Genomic DNA, 25,139 nt, shown 5'->3' on the forward strand with positions numbered 1-25,139 from the left:
ATGACTGCCTGGGCAGCTCATCCATCCTATGATCAGTTGAGATCAGCCTGGCAGTAGGATTAAAAACTATCTCTTTGTATCAGTAGCTTAGATAGACTGCAGGCCCAGCTCTGACCAGGCCCTTATTCAGGAGATGAATAAAGAAAATGTACCTTGAATCACTATTAAGACTAAGATACAGTGATCAGCCAGCTTAGTCCTAGTCTCGTACATGTGCAGAAGTGACACAATCTCAGCAAGGTCATCACTCTGGAGAGGGGGAGCCCTGCTCAGCCAAGAACAATCAGCTCTGTGACAAAATCAACTCAAACAGACAGCATGTCCCAGACAGCACCCGGGTAGTTTTGCCCATCCAGTACCCACAAACAATAGGTATAACTGGCCAACAGGTGAAAGAGCAAACAAACCCCCACACTATTTAACAACCAGGAAAGCTGGAAATCTTTCCGTAATGAACCAGGCTGGATGCTGGTGAACCTGGCACTGTCCCCAGTGTGTTGTTTTCAGTGTTACACAAAGCAACGATTTCCTACTTTGCCATTTGAAAGAAGGTCTGCATCACCTGCCCATGTCCCAGAGTGTATCTGTAATTCCACTGCACAATGGGACACTGCTCCTGCATTCCCAGAGCTGCACAGCGTTGCATTTCAAGCATATAGGTTTCCAAATCAAGCAATGCCTGCTGCATTTAGAGCTCTTTCATTTAAGCAAGAGATCACTCTGCCACTGTGGAAAGAGACCAAATCTGAACACTGTGAACCACTTCAGTCTCTGGATTACATTCCTATCTGCAGAGAAGTAATTCAAGACAAAATTCAGGTCATCTTTTATCACTGAAGCAACAGGAGCAGGTTTTTACTGCTAAGAAAATAGAGATATTTTCAAGGATATGAACTGTGGCTGCAGAGATGTCCCCTGCTCACCTTTTCTATAAGAAGCTTCTTGCTCATCGTTACACATCGATTCAACCGCTCCTTGTACTTCTCCAGCATCTTCTGCTGCTCGTCTATCTGCCGTCTCAAATCACAGTTGGCCTAAAAGAACAGAGAACAAAGCCTGTGACTTCAAACCACTCAGAAGAGCCAAACTAAGCATCACTTAGGAAGAAGTTTCTCCATCGAGCCATGGGGATCAGATTAAAGTCAGAAAACCAGCAGGATAAAAGAACAGGTTTTGTTTAGCAAAACATCCAAGACAAACTCTTGAGTTTTTAACTCACTCACATCTTAACACCCCTCTAGAACAGGGAAGTTCTGTCATCCTGGTTTACATGTAAGGAACTAAGGTACAAAGAGACTAAATACAAGCAAAAGTATATATATATATATTTTTTTTGTTAAGCATTTAAGACCTTGCCACAGCAACCAAGTCTCAAAATAGCTTAGTCATTGCTGGACTATCCTCCCACTTTAGCAATATTGGCAGAGTAAAAGCATGGGGGAACTCTTTGTATTTTCAGGTAAATTCTTGTTTGAGTCACTTTCCATCAGCCCTTCTACACAGACTGCTCCCAGTGGCAGCTGCTGGTTCACACCATCACAGCATGCAGAGGACTGTATGTGCCACCACTTTCATTAACAGAGTTAAATTTAACCATTTCCCTTCCAACTAATAGTCTGGTAAAAGCAAAAATAACAATGAAAAAAAATCTATTTCCTGCTTCATGGATTGTTTCCCACAAGCATACATGTGCCTCATGTCTCCAATGAGCTTGACTGAGCTCTTTCAGGTGCTGAGACCAGACACACACAAAGTCTTCCCTCTACTCCCTTTAATGTGCTTTCTAATGCTTTTCAACACTTTACAAAAGCTCCCTCTCCCAACTGATGAAAGCTAAGTCAATTAGAATTTCTCCATTAATACAAGATCCTTGGTTTGAAGGTACTTATCTTTTACTGAAGAATACTAATGGGTTAAGAACTTTATTCTTTTTGTTTGGCCAAAGGATATTCTCATTGCTATACATGTCCCTGATTCTCCTGAATGAGCAGTTCAGAATACGGCTTCCCAGACTACTGAGAGGCTAGTGAACAGAAAGCAGAATCAGCTCCTAAGGACTTAGAAGAGGGGAGTAACTGGATGGAGGGAAAAGGGAGTCACCATCCCTGGAAGTGTTCAGAAAATATGCAGATGTGGCACTTAAGGACATGGTTTTGTGAGAACATGGTGGTGCTGCTATGTTGATGGTTGGACTCTGTGATTTTCAAAGTCTTTTCCAACCTCAGTGATTCCATGATTCTGTGAATTCTGCAGAGAAACCTGTTAGGTTAACCAGCAAAATACACAAGTCTGCAACAGATCAAAGGGAGGCCAGCACTGCTGAGGACACAAACAATTGAGCTACAACAACTCTGCATTGTACAACCCTGGACACTGCTTAGGTTCAAGCAGGCCCAAACAGGGTCCACAGGCCAGACAATCATCCTGCTGGTAAGGGATAATTGGATTTGTTTTACCTTGCAGGTGTTGGTTCTACACCTGGTAAACAAGCCCCTGCTCTGTAGCCTGGCTGGCACAAGCATTCTAAGTACCTTTAAACAGCAGCATTTAGAAGAGTTGTCCCACTTTAAATACTTACTCTTAATAAGTCATCTATCCTCCCCTCCTTCTTCTCCAAGTCAGAGTTCTTACTGTTTTCTAGCGCAGATATTTTTTCCATTGTGAGGTCAGACTGCAGGGAAAAATCACCATAAACCATGTTTAAGACAAATGGATAATGTTTTGAATATTCAGCACTAAAGTCCCAGCATAACCCCCTGCTGGGTCTCAGAAGAACTGATCCCCTGCATCCTGGCATTCAGGGGAAGAATGTTCTCCATTTTTCATTTTGTTGTTGCATGGTGGGCTCCTCCAGCACAGGAGGTGCAGTCAGCCAGCACAGAGCTCTGAAGAGCACAAACTGGTAACTCTTAACAGCCTAAAATATCCTCTGTGTCCTGTGAATTTTACATTTATAGCTGAGTTTTGCACACTCTTTGGTGGTCCCTATGAAGGAGGACTTGCACAGAAAGAAGGCTTAAGAAAATAAAACCCACACCAAATCCCAGGCCTTAGATGGAGTATCAAATTTATGATCTTTCATGAGCACAGACAACCATCAGCAGAAAAAGACAACACCTGTGGGCTCTATAGTGGTCCTGACAGAAAACACAGGTATTCATCTTAAAATATTGTAACAGATTGACAGCAAGAATACTGGGGGCAAGCTTTTGTTTCTGATAAACTGATGTATTAGTACCCACTGGGGACAGGAGCTTTATAGCTTTTGAGTGAAAACTATCTGGAAAGTTTTATGGGATGCAGAACATCTCAAATACCTTCAGTGAAGCAGTGAAGTGAGAGTTATACCTAGGAACAGAAGACACACACTATATTCTATGAATATTTCAGATTCAGCACTCCAATTAAAGGGTGAGGGAGGGAAAGGATTCAGTATGTACCTGAACACAGAATCTAAAACAGTCAAGTCAACATAGAGGAAACTCTCCAGGACTGTATACACAGATTTCCTGCTTGTGGTTAGCAGGCACCTATTCCATTTCTGAGAAGAGATTGCAGAGGCTTACCTGTGGAGTTGTTATATAACTATTCTCCAAAATTCAAGCTTGCCTGGAAGCCAACACCATGGAATAAGAGACAAACCTGGCTGACTGTTGCTTCTCAACATATGCCCCAGTATGGAAAAGCTCAAACAGAGCTCCCGCCAGCATGGCACATCAAGCAAGATGGGTCTAAATCCCAAGAGACAAAGAGGTGGCCTGGGCAGGTCACCTCACCTCTGACTCAACTTGGTGTATGCTTCCTTGCCTGCAGGAAAAGCTTTGCCATGGGAGGCACTGTGCAGGACGTCTCTGGAAAACCTGGTGCAGCTGGTAGCCAAACAGCAGAAAGTTTCTTTAGTAAGTGACTGTTATTTCACTTAGACAAGTGCACAGACATGCTCACCCCATGTCAGATAAAGTCAGGATACATACCCTTACATGTGACTTCACCCAAGTCACCTCAGAGCACTCGGGCCCTAGCACTAACTGAAAACACTGAGGAAATCATGCTGATTTGTTTTTGGCACTGCCACAAATGATTCAAGCTGGGAATCATTGAAGTTTATCTATTTTTTAACTCTATCAACTCCTAACAGGCTTGGAAGGGAAAAACCAGGAATGTGTACAGGACCTCCTCATGCCACCGAACATCTTCCTAGATTCTTTCCTGCACATATATGCCCCACCTAGACCTCTGGGGAATATCACGAAGCTGAACACTGGCAGAAAGCTTGTTCAGATAACATCTTGGTAAGAACACAGACCTTGTGTTAAGCACAGAAGAAAATAAAACCACCTTGTTTTTTCCTCCAGGCGGGACCACTGTTTTAAGCATGGGTGTTGGAACAGCAAAGATTAACATAATCTCTGGCAGGTTCTTGAGTTGTGGCATCATTCTTACACACAGACCTCTCCATGCACTGTCAGGAAACAGGGATCTTCCCAAGCCAATTTTAACAATACAGATGACAAATGCGACCCTAGTGACAACATAGAGCCCAGACTTGAGCAAGTACCCCCAGAGAGGGGATTGCTGTCCTTGAAGAGAGAACTTGTACCACCTGCAGGGTTAATGGAGAATGGACCTTCCCAGCAACAAAATCATCTCTGGCACAGACTGGTGTGAGGAAATGACTGTTTAAAAATTGCTCAAGGGAAGACAGAGAGAAATCTGAGATGAAAATCCAAAGAAGACTAAAAGCAGGCTTGGAGAAGAGATAACCAGGTGCACTGCAGATAAAGCCGGGCACCCTGGTAAGCAACAGAAGATGACACAGCTGTAAGAATCTCAGTAATTTAAAAGGTAGCAAAAAGATAGCAGTGCAGTCAGAACAGCTACTCCTCTTACTAACCCCAGGTCAGTGAAGTTGCTTGGAAGCACTTTCAGGAATACACCATGTTCCACCTTGACAGGACAACTATTCCACAAGTGGACTCTGCAGAGGTCAAAGAGCTGCCAGCAAGACTGTGGTGATTTGTACTGTACGCAACGTGATGCACCCATGACCCAGCACCTGAACAGACCCAGAGCCTGAACAGAGACATTCACAACTATCACTCAGGTTTCCTTCTCACCTTCACTTCCAGAGGAAGAACAATGAGGATACAACAGAGCAGAAACAGACAGAGCTGAGGTGCTCCTCTCCCAGGCACAATCACATACAGCTGAGAAACTGCCCACAGCACTGACACAGAAAAGCCTCAGTAGGAGATTGGACAAACTCTAGCAGCAGCAACTGAAAACACTCTTTACAGGATGAGGAACAAAGCTCAGAGAAATTAACTTAATTCAGCAGTTACAGATGGAGTTGGGAATACTGGCTCTTCTCACTGGAAGCATCATGTCCACTACCAGCGGCACCCTCTAGCACAGCAGACAACTGCATCAAGCTTCAACCTCACATCCAAGAGCTATGTTGTCTAGTGAGCTATACCTGTGACTGTTTGTGCTGGATGGAAATCTGTTTTTGGGAGGTGCAGGAATGCTCAGTGTTCCCTGATCCGGTAGAAGATGGGCTGCCTTGCTGGGCCTGTAAAAGAAAGTTGGGTATTGTTACATGTCCCTTAGCACGACCACCAGTGCCTGTGCAGATACATTCATCTCCACACTGGAGCTGCAGTCTGGCCTGCACCACACTTTCATGCTCAGGTTTAAGGATGCTTTATAGATACAGTTCAGTAAAAGCAGAATCAGTTTCTCCCAAGAAGCCTGGCCCAACCTGCTGAAGACAAAGCTTTTAAAAGCCTGATATAATTCACAGCAGCTAAGATTAAGCAAGGCTAAACCAAGCACTTCTCGCAACAAGACTATACTTCAATCTTTTGCTTTTCTGCATCTATCACGTTATCCTCTCGGATGACATCATTTTGATCTAGGTAAGATTTTGAGCTGTTACCTTAAAACTCATGCCATTTTATTAAAAAATCAAAGCCTGGGACTAAGAACTCTTCAAAAGGAAGATGAACTTACCAGAAGGTGACAGCAAAAAGAAAGCCGCACTTGGGCAGAAAAGCTTCAAATTCCCCATCCCTTAACTAGACACATGCCTTAGGATTCAAATCTTTTCGGAGCTGCTCACCGAGACAAAAGTAAAACAGAGGCCACCTCCCCTCTGTACCAGCTGCTCATTCTCTAGCCGCTGCTTCGCCAGCATCACCGACATCAGCGTTGGCAGAGCAGAGTGTTCCTCCTGCGGCTCCTTGGCTGCGCTGCCGTCTACCCCATACAGCGGCTGCTCCACTCGCCGCTGCAACACAGTCAAAAAACAGACAATGAAGTTGTTTTTTTTTTTAATTAAAAGAAGCGATTCTCTGACTCTGCCAAAACTGTTGTCAGTGAAGCAGCAGCTCAGGAATGAGCAGGCAGCATGGTGAGGATCTGATAACTCACACAGGACTCCTGCAGTGATTGTTCCAATGGCAGACAGCAACAAGGAAATGAAGTTAACAATTGAAAAAACCCTAACAAATGAACACACAGGACAAATTTCCTTGTCAGTTAACACATCCTCTTCCTTTGCAAATACATGTGCTTCAGAGTCAGTGGAGCTAAATAGATTGCAGGTCCAAAAATCTACATTGGGATTTTGGTCAAATCATTTACAATTATATTTTTTAATGTTTCTTAAGGACTCATTTTCAAACAGCCAATTTCATGATATGATGCTATTCTGGTAAAGCAAACTGAGTCAGAAACGCTAAATGGCAGCAACCTAACCATGTCTAGGACCCAGACATCAGGGTATGCTCAATTCTATCATTACAGCTGGGGCCCATCTCCTGCAAGATAAGCGAAGTACTTATTCATTCCCAAAATCATTTAAAGGTCCATTACATCTCTTAAGGGCCAGCTCCTTTCTCCTGTAGTAGATTAGTCTTCCAACTGTGGTAGAGGAACTGAGTTTAACAAGAAGAATCATCCGAGCTACACTGATTACAGCACACGACATCTCAATGCCCTGGTTTCCAAAGCCACACTATCACTGCTAAAACTTGGCAATCTGGGTAATAATCATGCAAGTCCTTCCAAGCTGTAACTCCAGGCCAGGCAAATGCCTCCAAGAAAGCAAACAGTCAGGTCAGGCTTCATTTTTTCTTAAAAATGTAAATTACAACCTGTTTTCTGGTTAACATTACCAATTCCAAGAGTGTGTTTCCTTCCCCAAAAGAATGCTTGTGCCTGAGAGCAGCCTTGCAAGAGTCTCAAGTCCTGCAGATCATTCTAATCAAATGAGAAGTGAGGCAATTCAAATCGGCCAAGAGATTTGAAGAGAAGTAGTTACATCCTGAGGCCATTACAATTATTCTGCAAGTTCTGATTGCAGAAATTTTCCAGTACAGTACAGATAAATTCAGATCTGGAGGAGGTTTCACATATCATGTGAAAGACATTTTAACACTCTGCTTCCTTCCAAGATCATTACTAACACCTGTAATGGGTAAGATACTCAGTTTCCTCCAGTTTTCACTCATCCCCCCATTTTTTGGGGGATTAGATCAAACCATTGACATTCCTTTTGTAAGGAGAAGACAGATCTTGCAAAGGCCCAGAATAGTTTGTTATGAATAAGTAAACATCCCAGATTTAGCGGCAAGAGCAAAGAACAGAAGATAAGCACCTGTGAAAGGAGACAAACTGGCCTAGCGGAAACTAACTGTGACATCAATATTCAACAGAAACACTCTGTTTAACTTTTACCTACTCCACATATACAAGCATAGAAGAAGAAAATCAAAGGAAGAATCTACTTGTCACATTGTGGGTTATCTAATCTGCTGGAATATAGAATTGTCCCTAATCCCTCACACATCTGCAATATTCAGAGATACTATTTCTTCATTAACTTCTCTTTAAAGAGATGTATTAGTGAATTGATACATGATAACATGAAAATCCATTCAATTAGTAAGATGTATTTTAATTTTTAGAAACATTAAAAAGTATCTAGAAGTGTATGTGAAGCTCTCCCTTCAAGCAGCATTACAAAGCTTCTGACCTCTATGAACACAGGGAATTCTGAGTAGTGTTTAGTGTTGGGGTTTAGTTCAGTACATTCAGGAACTGCGCAAAGGTCTCTGCAGAATAATGTGATCACTAAAGACTTTGCATTTGGCTTTGGAAATATCAGTCTTCCCCACAATGTCTCCAGTCTTTTGTGACACTCAACAAATGCTGAAAATTTTTAAAGAGGGGCCCAGCCAATGGTCAATACTAAAGCCCAGGCAACAGAGCCTCTGAATACTGCTTTGCTAGTTGCAACAAATTTTTTTAGCTGCTCTGTCCTAAAATGGTTTAAAAACACTGGTTATTTCTTCACATCCAGACCTCACAGAAATGCTACAAGTAAAGTGTAATTTCATGCCAAAACCCAGCACCAGCTGGGCATGTACACACATTTCTCTGGAAGCTTTTTCTAATGCCCCTTGCAAGTCATGTGCACACGAACAGAAGTAAAAGGCCTTCCCAAAATAATTATGGTGGGGACATTGTTCAAGATACCCAAGGGATCCAATCAAGATCAGAATAATCCTGACTAGTGCTGCACAAACACACAACATACTCCCAACTCCATGGAGAAGTTCAAGTGCTACAGTAGAATAAAGGGTAACTTACAGGTCAGTTCCACCTTTATTAAGGACTGGCATCCCTCTGTACTCAAACAGAACATTAGAAACATTCATGCTGTATAATTTAAGCTCAGATCTTCATGACAGCTACGGCTGGACTAGCCACTGTCTCAGGGTCCTAGACATGGCTTTGCTCTCAGAACCCAGTTTCAGATTTAAAATGGAGAACAAGCCAAATCACTCACCAAGAGACATTTCCCTGTCCAGAACCTTGTATTACCTGTTTGAAGCATGGCCACGAAGTTAACCGATGCCGGGCCACCAGCTGTGTCCCCAAGAACACTCACCGGCAAGGGGTTGGACAGGGAATGCTGTGGAGAGGATCTGGCAACGGGCGGCACGCTTCTACCGGGACTGGTTCCTGGGCCACTGCCCCCAGCAAACTGGGTACACAAACAGATTTGATCATCAGGAATTCCACAGAGGTACTACATTTAACCAAATTTAACACAGACAGAAGAAACACATTCACCTTAAAAACAAAGCCGTATAGGCTTCAGGGAATAATTTACATAAACTGAACAAATTAAGAGGAGAACCTTAACAGTTCACGCAGAGTTTTCAAAATAAGGGAAGTACCTAAGACAAAAACTTCTATTTGCACCGAGTACATTTCCTTTGTAATACAAAAAGCTATAAACCTGCCTGCTGGGCCATATATCAGTTACTTACTCTCTGGAATTAGAAAGCCCATTCCCTGTGAGGAGAAGTGTCTGATGTGCACTCTAAGAGTGGTAGGAAATGCTCATCTCCACTGAAGCACCTGTGCCAGTCATTGTTAAGAGGCAGGACAGGTAAGGAGCTGGGGAACTGCTCCATTGGTAAAGAAACCCCTACAGCATACTGCTCATAAAAAAATGTACCCAGGAAAGAAGTAAGCACTAATAAGCATTTAGTTTCTGACTCCAAGTTATTCCATAAAATAGAGAGCAAAATTAAGAGAAAAGCTACAGCTCTGGATTGTGCAGACCTAGAAAAACTTCAGATATCATGCAGTGCAAAAAGAATACTGAATTTAGAATGTCCATCACTGTTTTGGGGAGGGGTCTGGACCCTATGGCACCAGGCTACCATGGGAAGTTTTTCTTAAGAGGGAACCCTGTAAACAACTTCCCACTCCAATCAAGAGGATTGTGCATGTGGGCTCTTTTGCAACACAGGATCCTTATCAAAACTGTTTGCAAACCTAGAGATATCCTCAACTGAGATACAGGTTCCATAGGAAATCAACCTCAAACCCCTCAAACCCATACTTAAGTGAAAAAATGCCCTATCAACTGTTCAACTAAATGTTAATTTAAAAATAAATTTCCTCATGTCCTCTACCTAATCAGATATGAACATATCAGCCTGACATCATCAATCCATGATCCCAATGACAGATCAGTAACACGTCTCATTACAAATTTCTATGCACAGATTTTGCAAAATGTGAATTAAGGCAGATTTGTCAATGAAAAGATTCTTACCTCAAAATAATCACTAATTTTATGTCCTCTAGGAGTGCCTTTCCCTAAAAAGGAAAGCAAAGGATTAAAATAAGAGTTGTACTTTAAAGGAGAGAAGTTACCATGCCATCCTAAAAATCTCCTCCTACGTTTTGACACTCCTTTTCCTGTTCAGTGCAACACCTATCACAACAAAGCTTCCGCACAATAAAAGCCCGCCCCAGGGTTACAGCCCTTGTGCTGTTTTTGGAGGCTCTACAGTTGACAATTCAATTAACTCTCCATTCCAAACATGTCAGATCCAATCAAACAGCATTTGCACTTGCTGAAGTACTTAGAAAACACTAAAGGTCTTGACTGTTGCACAGGTTCTCCAAAATTTCCTTCAAGATGAGGAGAGAGCAAAGGGTACTTTTACTCCTCCGCCTTCAGATAAATTACTGCATATTAGATCTCTCACAAGCATTCCTGTAAGAGTTTGAGAGATAATTAGCAGTGGCTTAACATCAGCTCATTAAAACCTAGTCCTTTTTTCTTACTATCATATTATCAAAGCAGTTCTGTCAACACAATTCTCATTCATTTCTTGCTGAAGAGTGAAAGAACTCAAAATCTGCCCCTCTGCCCATTTGCTAGAAAACGTGAACTTGGATTGAACACACTGGGTTTTCTACTCAGGACAGCACTGTCTGCTTGGGCACAGCTTGTTCCTGATTTGTTGTGGTGAGAACTTGCTCCAACAAGGCAGGCATGTGTCTTGGAAAGCAATGAAGAGAGTGCAGGCTGTATTCTGAAGTCTGGCTGCTGTATATGTAGCAACACAGGACCAAAACAACACTTCAGAGCAGAATATGAAACCTCTGGGCAGCCTGTCCCATAAAAATGCAAGAGTTTGTACAAATAAGCCAAGTATTTTCCTGCCAATAGAGATAACAAGGCTCCCAGAAGAGAATACACCACCATGGAGTAGTTTATAATAAGCTGCCTGACACACCCTTGAGAAGAGCCATCAGTTTCCTAGGACACTGCCTGTGCACATTGTGCCCAAGTTACCAAGCAAGTGGCAATCCTATGGCAGGGTTGGAGCATGGATTACCTTGACTGGTCTCGTAGGCTTCTGCTTTTCTCTTCCTATTCCGCTGGTCATTCTGCTTTTTCTCGGGAGTCTGTTAAACAATACTTCAAAATTAACGTTACTGCAGTTATTCCAAGATTTAAAGAAAATGTCCAAACACAATGATCTGTTCCATATCCCCAGTGGCCGTTTCATTTCTCTGCTTAATTTGTTTCTATGGTTGGTACTTAAAGAAACAGCTGCTCTTAAAGAGTTGCTACCTTCTCACAGATGTGCTGCAGGAGGGAGAGAATGTGGTTAACAAGGAGGTAATTTATTTTTTCTATTTCAGCTGTTGCAAGCCAGTGACCTTACAAGGTTAGCAGAGCAAGCTCAAACATTTATAAAAGCCTATGTAAACCCCTTCAAGGTGGTCATAGTACTGGTCCAAAGGGAATAATGACGAGAGGTTTAAGTACTGACATCCAAATCTGCAGTCCAATCACAGCCTCTTAACCAATTCACTTTGTCTGCAGGTAATGCTTCTTCTTGAAGCCCACTGCAGATGGCTGCAAGAACTATCCCAGGACAGCAGGCAGGACAAAGCCATTACAGATGCAACAATTCACCTAAGCTTCTCTTTGCTCCTCAACAGCTCTCATTGAAGTCATAGGTCAGTTGCATGTGCCATTTCTGTGAGCACCCAGAGACCTGATGGGCAGCTGATCAGTGGATTTATGCACAATCAATTTATTTATGCACCGGCACAACATGGAGCACAGCTGACAGGCTTGAGGGCTCCAAAAGTGTCAGGCCTATCTATCTGTATGAGGCTAGCAAGCCTAAAAATGAGAATGGAGGAGACTGGTGCTTTCCCCCTCATCAGGGTCACATCTGTGGTCAAACCTGCTGAAGACATTGGGAAGCACTGCTGGAAGCAGCTCACTGAGGTTGCTAGAAAGAGATGTCTTGTCATTCTCATTACCACTGTCATTTTAAAAACATCTCTTATACCAAATAATTCCCAAGCTGTATGTTCTCCAATCACTGCAGCCACCACTGAACCATAGCCTGGGGGTGGGGAGAAAAACACTGTGCAAAACACAGCTCTGGAGGAGGGAAAGCCATGGCCAGAGAGTCTGTGGTAAACCTAAGTTTCATGCTCTTTGGAAACCCAAATCTCAAGTACCCTCTGTAAAGATCTCTACCAAGACTTACACATTCTAAGCACAGAAATAAATCTCCCTCCTTTAGTAAGATAAAAAGGATAAAGTTGAATCTAAACCTGGCTGTGTTGCCAGTGGGCGCTGGACATCTACAGCCCCCTGTTACCAGCTGGGCACTTGCAGAGAGAGAGCTGCCTTGGTAAGAGGATGGAGGGGATGTTAAAACAAAGATGGTTATTGTGTCTGCAAGGTACTTTTTTAGAATGAGGGGACTGAAAACTCCAAAACTACCTAGAAACTTGCTGCTCCAGCCCCTCTGTGTGTAAAAGTCAGTGACATTGCCTCCTCAGTGTGTAGTTAAGAGCAGCTCCTGAACAGCGTTGGCGTGACTCTAACACCACAGGCTCCATTACAGCCTCCATGGAGCTGTGAGCATATTAATGAGAATCAGTTTAAGTTGTTTTTCCATTCAAGTACTTACATAAGAAAAATTACACAAAACATTATCTGTTACAGACTGAAAAAGCAAGGAATGGGAGATTTGAGTATGTCAGCTTGGTCAATTTGTATCTCTCCACAGAAGTTCATTAAAAAGAAAAACAATTAAAAGAATGAATACTCAGATTTTCACTATTAACTACACTTACTTTATGGAGTTTAAGATACTGCATTCCCAAAAGCCCCTCATACCCGTATTACCATATAATAGAGGGAAATATGACCCAAAACTTACCTGGTAACTACGGGGGAAGTTCGTAAGAAATGCGTAAGAAAATGCAGTTAAATTTGAGGTTTTGGCTTATTAACACAGAATTTTAGAATAAAATTAGATTTAGATTTTAGAATAAAAATCCAACTACAATTCATTTTGCTGCTTTAATGAACATTTTGAAATAGTTAATCCTAAAGAAGTGAGACTAACCACGGACAAAACATCAATTTTCACCTCCCCACACTTCCACAGAATAACCCATAAAATGCTCTGCCTTGTACAGGCTTAGGCAAACTCACATTTTTGATAGATATGGCAAACTTTACCATTAATGCTCTCTGGCTTTTTATGTGTATCCAAAAATGTATCCCAGTGAGCTGAAAAGAGTTTCGCAAGCTGAGCTTTATGAATGCTTTGTTTGGGACTGGGTAAAACCTTCCTGGAATGGTGGGAAGCTTTGAGGAAGAGCTTCACAGAGAAGTTGAAAGCCTGCAGGGTCAAGCTAAATACTTCCCTGGTCCCTTTCACTCTCCAAACTAAGATGACTGTCACTGACTCTCACAATTTCTTCCGTGCTTTGAGATGGATCATGTTCCCCAAGCAGTTGTGCCTGCTTACCTCCAATTCTTTATCACTCAGAGAGCCCACGCTGCACAAGCTCTGGTTGGAAGACTCACTATTTAACGGACCCTAGTGAAAATCAAGCAAAGACTGTTAAAAACAACTTCCCTACAAGGCAGACCCATCCTAAAAAACACTGAATCTCTGGGCTAACTACTATTACAGCAGCACCACGGGTCAAACTCCCAGACAGGGGATGGGGCACTAAGAGCCTTCAGAAGCCATTTGCAGCAGGACAGTTGGATTGTTCAACAATTTTTTCTCAGGATAATGATCTAGCCTCTGGAGTATTTCTGCATCAGTTCATTTCCTAACTGGTCTATTTACCCACATCCACAAAATAGCCAAGGTGGTATTTATAGAAGCCTAAGGCTTAAGGAAGAAAACCCGATTTGTTGAGTAGCAGGAGTTCCAAGCTCAGCTCTCTAGGCAAGCATCTGCTTGACCCTGAGCTAAGCATTTAGACGCATCTTCATCTGGCAAGCCAGCTATTACTGTTACAGAAAATGGCTGTACCACTGATTTAAAAGTGTCATTTTATGCTTTTTTCAACACTAGGAAAGTGAACAAGTGAAACTTGTGTTAACAGCAGTACAGCTGGTACCCATAATACCACCTTTCCCACTTGGCTATTTTATGGACCCATGTGTGACCTGCCTGCAGAGTAGCTGCTCCCACCTGGCCAAAGCAGAAACTCAAGAGATAAGAAAAGATTTACCAAAATTGTAACCAGGTACCTCAAGAGTCTGCTGCATCTTTGCAGGCTCTGCTGGATACACATCTGCATTTTTACATATCGAAGTAGTTTCAAAATTATTTAAGATCTCTATTAAAACTGGTTTTAAAAGGAAAAAGTGAATCATGCAAAGTCACTGTGTTTTATCCTGACACAAAAGTATCCTCCTACAGATCTAACTTAAGAAATTAGACAAATTTGACAAAGATGTAAAAACAAGATTCATAATTAATGATGGAATGTATTAACAGGAAGAATGACATGATAAAGCCAGTTCTCCATTAATAACTTGTGAGCATCTTTTCCCCAAGATGCATTCTATTTTAACATTTTTAACTTTGCAGTAACCACTTCCCACCAATCAATCTTTCCTCAAAGAAAAGCCACTTCTCATTATACACTTGAGCAGAAGACTCCAGTGGTGGAGTGGGGGAGAAGCCTTAACACCACAGAGAAACCCCACACTAGGCAATTTTTGAATAGATTAGTTCCCCCTTCCCTGTATAAGGGACAAACACCACTATGAAATTGTAACATAACCTAGCTCTTACTAACCGAAATTCCCAAGCAGGCATGTGCTGAAAGTAAAGGTTTACCTTCTGTGTTCACTGTGAGAGTTAAATATCAAATTCAGTTCTCCTAAAACAATATGCTCAGTTGCTTCAACAACAACAACAAAAAAAAAAAACCACCAAAAAACCCCAAAAACACCAAAAAAACCAACCCCTGAATAGCTCAAGTAACAGAACATTTAGGATTCCCTTAAGGAAAAATTTCAGGTGTCCATTCTTTAAGCCATACTATTATCCCTTCAAGGGATCACACAAATAGCTCAGGACCAGAAAAAACGTTTCACCTCATCTTTTCAGCAATAGCTTCTTTTAAGCAAAACAACAGGCTCCTTACCACCCAATGTGATGACTCACAAATGTTATAGGTACAACTCTTGGTTATTCCAGGAATTTACTCCTGGGCCAACAGGACTTAACAGAAGTGCCAACACTAACCTTGTAAAATCTTATGGCAAGTGGCAACAGAAAGTGAATCCTTTCACCCATGAAAAAACTTGTTTATGAACTGCACAAATGCTGCTCTCCAAAATCTTTCTGTTCTCTCAGGAACTCCAACCCCAACAGCACATCCGAGGCACCAATTAACCTCCTGTGCCAGGTGAGAACTCTGAGATACAGGAGCATCTCTCCAAACAAGTGTTTGCTGGGCTTGCACTGGAGTTCTGACATAATAAAGATGAAAGTGAAAGTTGTTTCCACATTTGCTTAAATCTCGCTGCCTCCATTTTGCAGATGGATAGCAAATGACAGGAGCAGCTGCTTCAAAAACATCACATTTGAACTTTCCATGAACATTATGACTGAAGGGGAAAGTCAATGGCTTACATAGGACAATTCTTCTGTAAGGCCCTTGTTTTCTGGGATCACCTGGAGAATAAACTGATGGGACCACTTATAGCTAGAAATTATACTAACACTTTTTGCAGAAATACAAGTTTATCTTGTCCAGTACAAGAAATCCACTCAGTCTGCACCTGAATGTAAAGTTCTGGGAGGCAAGCAGCTGGAAAAATGCCTAATACAAAATCCACAATATTTTTCTTACTTCTAGGACTGCAAGTACCTGCACTGACTACCCTGCATGGGAAATTTTTAGGTCTACCAGCTGGAATCAAAACAGTGTCTTGCATCAATGAAAGAGGAGTTGAGTGCTGGTCAGATTCTTGAACAGAAAAAAGCCCTTTTTTTTTCTTTATTTTAAACCTTCCTCTAGAACCTTCACTGATGATGTGGTAAAATTCAACTCAGTGCAGTAGTAGAAAGGGTGAGAAGGAACCAACTTCTTCATTATGGAACTGGAACAGAACAGCTTGTCATTGTCTATAGGTATCTAGCAATTTCACTGTCACATGTATTGATTTGTGAACAAATGCATAATTAATTATTTGTAGACATGTTTTTGACCATAGAATGGATCAAATGCATCACTTTCCCTTTCCCCTGCTTACATTTAAGAGGACATTGACACTTTTCTTATTCTAAAGGATAAGACCTTTACAGAGAAGAGCTGAACTTGGCAAAGTTGGCAAAAAGTCTTGTCTTGAAGCATTTCAGCTATGGAAACCCAAATTGTTCACTATAACGTGCTGTACTCAAAGCAAAAACGATGCAATACTTAGGATGCTTCATACCTTGTGCTCAGCTGCACCTCTTCTCATGTAGTGTGCCAAGAGAAAGGAAAAGCAAGTTTTCCTGATTATCCAGATAACATGGGGTTATACGTGAAATTAGGTATCGACTGCTTATAGCAACAAGTTTAGGCATGGATGTGAGAAACCATATAGCCAAGTACATCCGTTCAGCTAACCGTCAGTTAGTGTGCCTATAAAAAATGCTTCAAATTTATATTTTATCATTCTTGACTGTTTAACTCAGCAACTGACTTGGGATAAATATTCAGCACTTAATTTAGCATACCATTTTTAAGTGGACATGACACAAAAGGAATTAAAGGAATGAATGTGAATTTTGGGAAAAAAACCCTGAAGTAAGCAAAGAACATTAACATGAGTATATTGCCAGGGAAGTAGCATAATGAACATGCAATAGTTTATACAGAAAAGACTTATGAATTTTATTCCTGATTTTTCTAGAATAGACCACTTAGAGATAATACTGCACTTCTCTGCTCTCACTTCCAGCCCACTAATCCACTGTGCCCTGTCAAGGCAATTGGTGATGGGGCTCAGCAAAAATTCAAAATATGTGGGTCATCTGAAATAAGCTAATAGTTCCTATAGTATTTACCCAAATGACAAGCACAAGAACAGTACACACTTCCTCCTCCACAAGGAATTTCTCTCCAAGATAAGTTGGCATGCTTTCTTCCCTTGTGATTCACCGATCAACTGCTGCTTCAAAGTCTGTGACCTACCTATGCACAATAAAGCCTCCATGTTGAGAATTGGATTCAACAGCAGCAGGCACTTTGAAGACTCCTATTGAAGACTTCTACTCTAGAGGCAAGAATTTAAAATCTGGCCACTCACAGGAGCTGGTTACTCATTTCTCCCTTCGCCAGAGCCCCTGGAAAGCTCGCAGTGAGGCTTCAATGGCTGAGACTTCTAAAGAAGCAACTTATCCTGCTAATAGCTCCCACCAGATCATCTAGAACACCATCAAGCTGACTCAGCCCCCTTACCATCTCCTGCCTCCCATGACTTGTGCATTTCTACAGCCTCCCCAAGTCCCCAGAAATGATCCATCACTCCACAACTCAAGCTGGGCAACCTCCATTTTGTGCTTGTACTGAAAGGGAGCTCTAGGAATTCCAGCAGCCCAGCCAGAGTCTCTAACACTGGCTTACAGCAACATGCACTGCAAAATTCTCTTGCTGCATAAATGAAGGAGACATGGAGATAGACATGCTTCATTACCTCAAGCCAGGATAACCAAAGTTCTTCTGAATTCTGTAGCAGATCAATGGATTTCAAAGGCAAATAGTCAATCCTTCGTTCCACTAAAGGTTAGTGCTGACTCCACACAGGTTTACACCAAAGTGAAATGGTCAAATGGTTTCACAGTTACTCTGGTCTAGTGCTACTGTGCAAGGTTAATTTACATATTATTATCTTATTTCAAACATCACGTAAGTATGAGAATTACAACCTGCTTTTTAACTGGACTTTCAGAAAAGCTCAGTATTACTGCTGATAATGAAATCCCTGAATCACTGAGGTCTTTCTGCCACAAGAAGTTAATCTACTCTCAGATGTTCACAGGTAACCCCCACTCTATCAGATGGGCAAGCAGATTTGCAGTAGGATTTGCTTGGCTTCCATTATGCTTCGAGAGTTCTCTCTGATTGGAAATATGGTATTTTTATTTTACTGACCGCAAACCAGACAGAAGGGTCACACAACTCATTCTAATCCTCAGATCAGGAGCAGAGAGTTTGACAGCTATTTAAGATTTGACAACTATTTCTGGTCTCTAGCAGCCAGACAACACATTTGAAGTAATGTTGCACACAGAAGCATCCAAACAATTTTAAAGTACCTGGCATAAAGTCCTGCCAAATTCTGTGGCAGCTGCAAAATTCAATTCTAAGTTTTAAAACTCTTATTAACTGGTTCTTCTCATGGACTATGACACCAGTTGGGGACCACCACTGTGCAGCGCCACTTCCCTCCAAGGAAGACATGATTATTCTCAAACACAAATTCTCAACATGGTAACTTTGCTGATAAAACTATTGCTGAGTACATCACAAAACTGGAGTTACTGAAGTGATCAAGACTTCAAAAGTTACAGAGAATAAGTAAAAACCAAACTAATACAAGCAAATACTGTTCTTTATGAACATTTTTTTGGCAGCATATATCCTGTATCATTACCTCAGAGCAGAAGGAAAGGGAGCACTAGCTACCAAGACCAAGACTTTTTCAATTCTGGCACAGTCAGATGAATCTACAAGATTCCTACAGCCCAGCTACACTCCCTAGACCATTCATCCCTTCAACCATTTTAGTTTAACAATAAAAGCGGCACACAGAGCTTGGTTCAGAGATCTTTTGAAAACCAAACTTGTAGAAGATACACGTGCTGCTGTGAGGATTCACCCTGGTTAAGCCTGAGACAGGCTGTGTACAAATACAGGTTCACCCATCACAATTACTTATTCAAATCCTTAGCCAGGAAAAGTCTGTGGAAAAGACACAAATCCCTTCAATTTAACCCAATTGATATCTTAAAGGCAACACCCAAATAGGAGGAAGGGAGGCAGAAGATGAGAACAGACTAAATTAAACAATATTATCTAGAGAAACAACTCACATTTTTGTCTCCTGGGCCTCCTGATCCAAGGAAGATGTCTAGTCAACATAATGTCTCATAGGAATACACTTAGGTTTTCCCAATATGTAAATATAAACAGGCTAAATAAGCAGGAACAGTCAATGTCAGTGTCATGTGTTAATTCAGGGACTTGCTCTGGGAATTTGGGGAAGAATAGCACTTCACCATATGGCAAGAGCAGACATCTAAAGCATCACCAGCTTTATGAAGCCATCTAGTGACATGGGTGAAGCACAGGAGTGTAACAGTTGCCTAGAAACATTCCTTGCTCATAAATTTGATTCAATGAATTAACTCCAAGCTTGTAGTAAAATACATTCTTCAGCTACTAAGTAAGAAACTTCATCAGAGACTTGCAACAGAATTTTGAGGCTTTTGGAGCTGCAAATGACCCTGGTCATTGGGTTGTGCCTTCAGCTACCACAGGAGGTGACAAGCACACAGCTATTTCCAAAGTAGTTTAGGATTTCTGTCCTCTACTATTGTTACTGGAAAGTTCTTCCAGAATCCCATGACTCTGATGGCTAGAAGCTTTTTTCTAGTTTCCAGCCTGAAAACTTGTTCTAGATCAGCTTGCTCTCATTCACACCTCAAAACACTTACAGCTGCTCTTTAACAACACAGAGGAACTGTGGAATTGAAGCTGAAGTTGTATTAAGGTATAAAATGAAAGCATTCATTTATACAGGTCCAAAATATATCCTGTGCCTCTAAACATTAAAGAAAGAATCCATACACAGCAAGATACACCCAGCGTGAGGAAGGCAGGGGCTCAGTACAACCACCTGCTGCCTTCACCCAATCACATCTGAGATGACATTTCTTCCTTTTATGCAATAAACAGCACCAGATACCTTCCATCCCAGGAGGATGGGCCAGGGCCTGTCCCACTAGATGGCACTCACTTACTCCACAGTTCTTTCCTTAAACATTTCATTGGAGCCAGCTAAAAGTCCTTGCTGAATAACACAAAATTGTATCACAGCTTTCCCAATATATTCCCTTTAAGACAGTGACCTACCAATGCCAGTGCGGAGCATGACGGACGGAGGCTTGGGGGGGTAGGGAGGGAATTTGAAGCACCAACCTGGGAGGGAATGTAGTAGCTGAAATTAATATTGCAACCAAAATTTGCTGCAACATAGTAGAGTCATGTTAATTTATATCAATGGTTGGCTGATCTATTGCAAATTAGCAAGAATGCAAGTAAATAAATAAATAAATATATTGTTTGCAGTAAGTGTCATGCGCTTTAACAGTTTACTGGCTAGTACAACGTAAAACCACGTAACAACAGGTAAAAATAAAACTCAGTAAAAGAACAGCTTTACTCAAAGTGAGGCCTCCAACAAATGAGGCTTTTTTCCCTGGATTGCTTTAGAAATGAGTTTTCAATATTCACCCCTACAGAAAAGGGCATGTACTTTCTGCTCCAAACATACTGGAAACATAATTAAGATTTACTTTCCTGTATCTCTCAAAGGTTATTCTTTTAAAAGGAAGAGTTCCTAACATTCTTTGTGAAAGCTGAGTACATTGGCACTGCTTTAAAGCTATACCAGTGTCTATGCTTTTAGCTGTTCTAGTAAGACGTTTGGGTTTATCTGTACTGGTACAGCTAAAGATTCTGAAGTGACAAAATGGAGGAAAAGAGGCAAGAAACAGGTGATAAAGTACATGAAAAGTTGTAATGTTGTATGAAACAAGATCACAGTACAGTAAATACCATCAACTTTCATGCAATAAAAAGAATACCTTAAGTCTTAAGAGTAGGGGAAAAGATAAAAAATCCCCACACTCTTACTTCAGCAACTGAAATTGTTACCTCAACTTCTGGTGTTAATCTTTTCTACAGCTGAGCATTTGGCTTCCTTGTGCTCTCTTCCCAGACTCAACTTTGTCTGAGAGGCAGAGCAGAAAGAAAAGTGAGAATTCAAACAAAACTCTTTCAAGTTTTGAATCACTTTGTGTTTTTCCAAGAAATGCAGAAAGGTTTTATCTCAAAATAATTCTAAGTGGCTTCAGAAAATCATATATGATGTGTTGCTTTACCTTCATGTTCAAAATTCAGTATCTCCCTCAAAAATTAACTCATTATCCCTGACCTAGTTTAAAATGAGTTCTGTCACCACTCCACTTCATTGGTCAGAAAGACTGACATTAACACTACCAGCACCTTGAGAACTCACAGCTTAATGCCAGCACACCAAGCAATGACACAAGGTTGTTTCTCAGATGCTTTGCTTTAGATAGCTCCTGACCAAGTGGAAGCTGTACATGAGGATAAAGATGGGATTTTATTGGCAGGTTGTGGATCAGACACAGGAGAGCTGCCATGCAAACACTTTTTTTGTGTGCTCCATGTGATGGGGTAGACAATTTTAGCTCCTGCATCCCAAAGAATAGGACTCAATGTTTCAGTCTGGTTATGGTGTATCCAACACACAACACTTGAAACTGTATCCCATCAGCAGCCAAATTCAGCTCTCAAAGGTATTCTTGGAGAAAGAAGAGCCAGATGAGATTCCCACTTCCACAAAGTTGTCATGGAGTTTTTTGGGCATACAAGCTGCCTTAAGATGGAACAATTCCTAAGAACTTAATTAGATCCCAAAATCTTCTGTACAGCAAAACATCTGCTCAGAGATCCCATTTTCATTCCTCTCTAACATATTTCACACATATTAGAGCTCAAAACACAGCAAGTGACACAATTTTTTTGCAAAGAAAAATTATCCATGTAGAAATTAAAAAACTCAACCAAAGCACAAGGCATGATGGCTAGCCAAGCAGTCATATCTGTCACCACAGGTACTCACACTCACCTTGGCAACCCCAACCCCGGTGAACCTGGCCTCCAGGAGCTCCTGCCTGCGTGGGTCCAGGCTGTGCAATTCTTCCATCATTTCTGCTGCTATGGAAGAATAACACTCAGATTATGCAATGCAAGGAAAGGAGAGAGACATTTAATATTCTGGGCCACTGACGAGACTTAAAAGTGCCTGTTCTGCAGCACAACCGTGTAGAGAGCATTTTCTTGCAAGAGAAATGCAAGATTACCATGTAGTAACAACATGACTTTGCCACCATATTATAGTATTAAAACCATAACCCTGCTGGAGTCTCCTCTCCTCTATTGTATCAGCCATTTCAAGATCTCTAAATCCAAGAAACTAATTATGTCACGTTCTCCCACTGGATGCTTTATTAAAACGAAAACATGGGACCAGAGTGTTATGACTAAAAGCTTCAGAGCTTTTCATCTGTGCTGCATGACTAGAAGAAAAAAAAAGCAACATTCTTTACCCCATAATTTATTTTTGGCCAATCCTGGAAATACTCGAGCTCCACAAACTCCAGATTTCACTGATAACAGCTTTGCTTCTTCCACAGAGTGGGATTATAAGAAGAAAATAATGTATGATTAAACCTTTTAATTTACAAGGTAAAGCATTAGATACTTCTAAAATAACAACAGCTTTTACACCCTGGATGTACCTGGGGTACCTCTTGGCAATCCAACACTATGGATGCCTTATTTGAAGGGTTAAAAATCTACCCTGCATAACTATGTAAACAGGTTAAAAATCAGGAAATACATAATTCAAATCCGGAACTGAGAAAAAATGGGACAAAATTCACTGTTCATTATAACTGTGAATCACATCTTCCCAACAGCACCAATCAAGTTTATTTCCAGAAATGTCTGTTCCAGTTTCATTTTCTGGACTAAGGTAGGAAAAAAAAAGGCCAGAAACAGAAGATAAAGATTTGCTGTGTAAAGAGCATATGCAATGAGGAAAGTTCTTGAAGGGCAGCAAGTGCCCTCTAGAACAGGCAGTGCACAATTCTTCCTTTTATGAACTGTCCATTTTGTCCCTGCTGCTTCCTCCAAACGCTGCGGCTCCAAGTCACAGGGGCAAAGTGAATCCATCCGGGGGCATTCTCAACTGCTCTCCCAAATCAGTCCCAAGCTGCAAAAACTAATAGGATCTTAAACGTCGTTATCAAACAACCATATTTCTGCCACGGGCTCTAAAAGCCCAACAAAGCTCTCAGCCCAGTTTTCAAAACAGGAAATCTGAGCAACGAGGAAAATGAGAGACAAGCCGCAAACGCCAAGATGATCAAGTGCTCTCAGGGCTCTCGTCCATCATGAGGCGATCATCCGCAGAGAATCGCATCCCCACACAGGGATGCTGCTCTGGGGACGGAGCTGACACAAGTTCCCCCCGCCGGGGGCTGCTCCGGGACCCGTTGCACCCCTACAGGCAGGGCTGGCATTTCCTCCTGTCCTGGGAGGAGATTTCCAGTACCCCTCTCCTACCCACTCGGGACGCAGAGGCACCAGCCGCCGAGCGAGCAGCCTTGCCCCGCTGCCAGCTGCTGCACCGCCTCGGCCTCTTCCTCCTCCTCCTCCTCCCCTCCAGCACCGCCTCAACCCTCATCCCAAGGCTTCGCAGGCCATGTCCAACCTCCGCCGCCCCCAGCTCTCACCCCCGCCCGCCAGGCCGGGCCGGGTCGCGGGGCCTGCGCTGCTCCGTGCCCGGCGAGGGGCCCAGGCCGCGCTGCCGCCGCCCTGGCTCTCAGGCCGCGGCCCTCTCACCGTGACCTGGGCCGGCCCGCGGTACAAGCCCCCGCCACCGCCTTCCCCGTGGCCGCCCCCACCCAGTCTCGGGCCGGGCGAGGACGAGGCGAGAGGTGTCCCTACGCTGCCCCCCGCCGCCCCTGGGGGTCTCACCTGGCGCTGCCGCTCCTGCCACCGCCGCCCGGCCCAGCGCTCCCGGGGCACCGCGAGGATCCCGCCACCGCCGGGGGCAGGAGCAGCAGCAGCAGCAGGAGGAGGAGGAAGAGGAGGAGGAGGCGAAGGAGGGAGGGAGGGAACCTGCTGCGGCGGCGGTTGCGGCGGCACGGGCGGGAAGAGGAGGCCGGGGGCGGCTCCGCGGCCTCCGCCGCGGGCACCGGGGCTGAGAAGGGCGGAGGGGAAGGGTGGCGGGGGGTGGAGAGGGAGGGCTCCGGGCTGGGGGTAGGCCGCGGATCCCCGGCCTCGCGTGAGGGGCCTAGCCGGGCTGGAGCGCGCGCGGGCCGGCGGCGGCAGGACAAAGGCCTCGCGGGAGGACCCGGCGGCCAGGTGGGACGGGCAGGCGGGGCGGGGGGTGCAAGGGGCCGGCGGGCGCGGTGGGGCCGGGGCAGGTGCGGCCCCTCGTCCCTCCCGCCCCGCGGCGCTGGGCCCGGCCCGGCCGATGGGGGCACACGCGCTGGGGAAACCGCGCCGCGTCTCGCGAGACCTGAGCGGGGGGAGGGGGGGTCAGAGGGGGCGTGGCTTGAATGGGGTGGGGCCTAAGGGGGCAGAGGGCGGGGCGGGGGCGGCAGGTGGGGGGGTCAGTGGGGCCTGGGGGTCAGGGCAGGTCTGAGGGGGCAGGAGGAATGGGGGGGCGGGAGGTGTCACACAGGGCACGGGGGCAGCAGGGGCCAGAGTCCTACGGGATCCGGGGTGGGGCTTGGCCGTCATGAGGACCTGCAGGTCAGGGCAGGTCTGAGGGGGTAGGGGGCATAGCAGGTGTCACACAGGTCTGGGGGAGCAGCAAGGGCTCAGGGTGGACCATGAGGTTACGGGATTCGGAGGGGCTGAAGGGGCAGCAGGCTCAAGGGCAGGTCAGATCTAGTTTCAGGATGGGGACGGGTCTGGGTGGTACTGGGGAGTAATGCACGTGTAGAGAAGAAGCAGAGGTTCAGAGTCCCATGGGGTCAGGGTGGCTGGGGTGGTAGGCACAAGGTGGGGTCAGAAGGGCCTGGGGGTCAGGGCAGGTTTGGGGGGTGCAGGAGGTATGGAGAGCGGTCATACAGGGCTGAGGGGCAACAATG

General features: G+C 43.6%; 1 protein-coding gene across 14 annotated transcripts in view; it reads right to left on the reverse strand.

Annotated features, from left to right (window-relative positions):
* TLK2 (tousled like kinase 2) overlaps positions 1-25,139 on the reverse strand; it is a 56,143-nt gene that overhangs the window by 18,525 nt on the left and 12,479 nt on the right. Inside the window, exons 1-11 of one of the 14 annotated variants that reach the window (XM_068212410.1) lie at positions 24,016-24,426; positions 22,100-22,185; positions 20,296-20,361; positions 13,668-13,739; positions 11,214-11,283; positions 10,139-10,182; positions 8,957-9,052; positions 6,122-6,289; positions 5,477-5,572; positions 2,579-2,671; positions 924-1,034 (exon numbers count right to left, since the gene is read on the reverse strand). In XM_068212410.1, coding sequence (XP_068068511.1) covers positions 924-1,034; positions 2,579-2,671; positions 5,477-5,572; positions 6,122-6,289; positions 8,957-9,052; positions 10,139-10,182; positions 11,214-11,283; positions 13,668-13,739; positions 20,296-20,361; positions 22,100-22,180 — 897 coding nt within the window. In that variant the 5' untranslated portion in view covers positions 22,181-22,185; positions 24,016-24,426. Of the gene's footprint in view, positions 1-923; positions 1,035-2,578; positions 2,672-5,476; positions 5,573-6,121; positions 6,290-8,956; positions 9,053-10,138; positions 10,183-11,213; positions 11,284-13,667; positions 13,740-20,295; positions 20,362-22,099; positions 22,189-22,580; positions 22,597-24,015; positions 24,427-25,139 lie in introns of those variants that run through there. The other 13 variants (XM_068212407.1, XM_068212409.1, XM_068212408.1 and 10 more) reach the window with 13 other exon arrangements.

This window comes from Anomalospiza imberbis, chromosome 22 (genome assembly GCF_031753505.1).
Source record: "Anomalospiza imberbis isolate Cuckoo-Finch-1a 21T00152 chromosome 22, ASM3175350v1, whole genome shotgun sequence".
NCBI classification, from domain to species: domain Eukaryota; kingdom Metazoa; phylum Chordata; class Aves; order Passeriformes; family Viduidae; genus Anomalospiza; species Anomalospiza imberbis.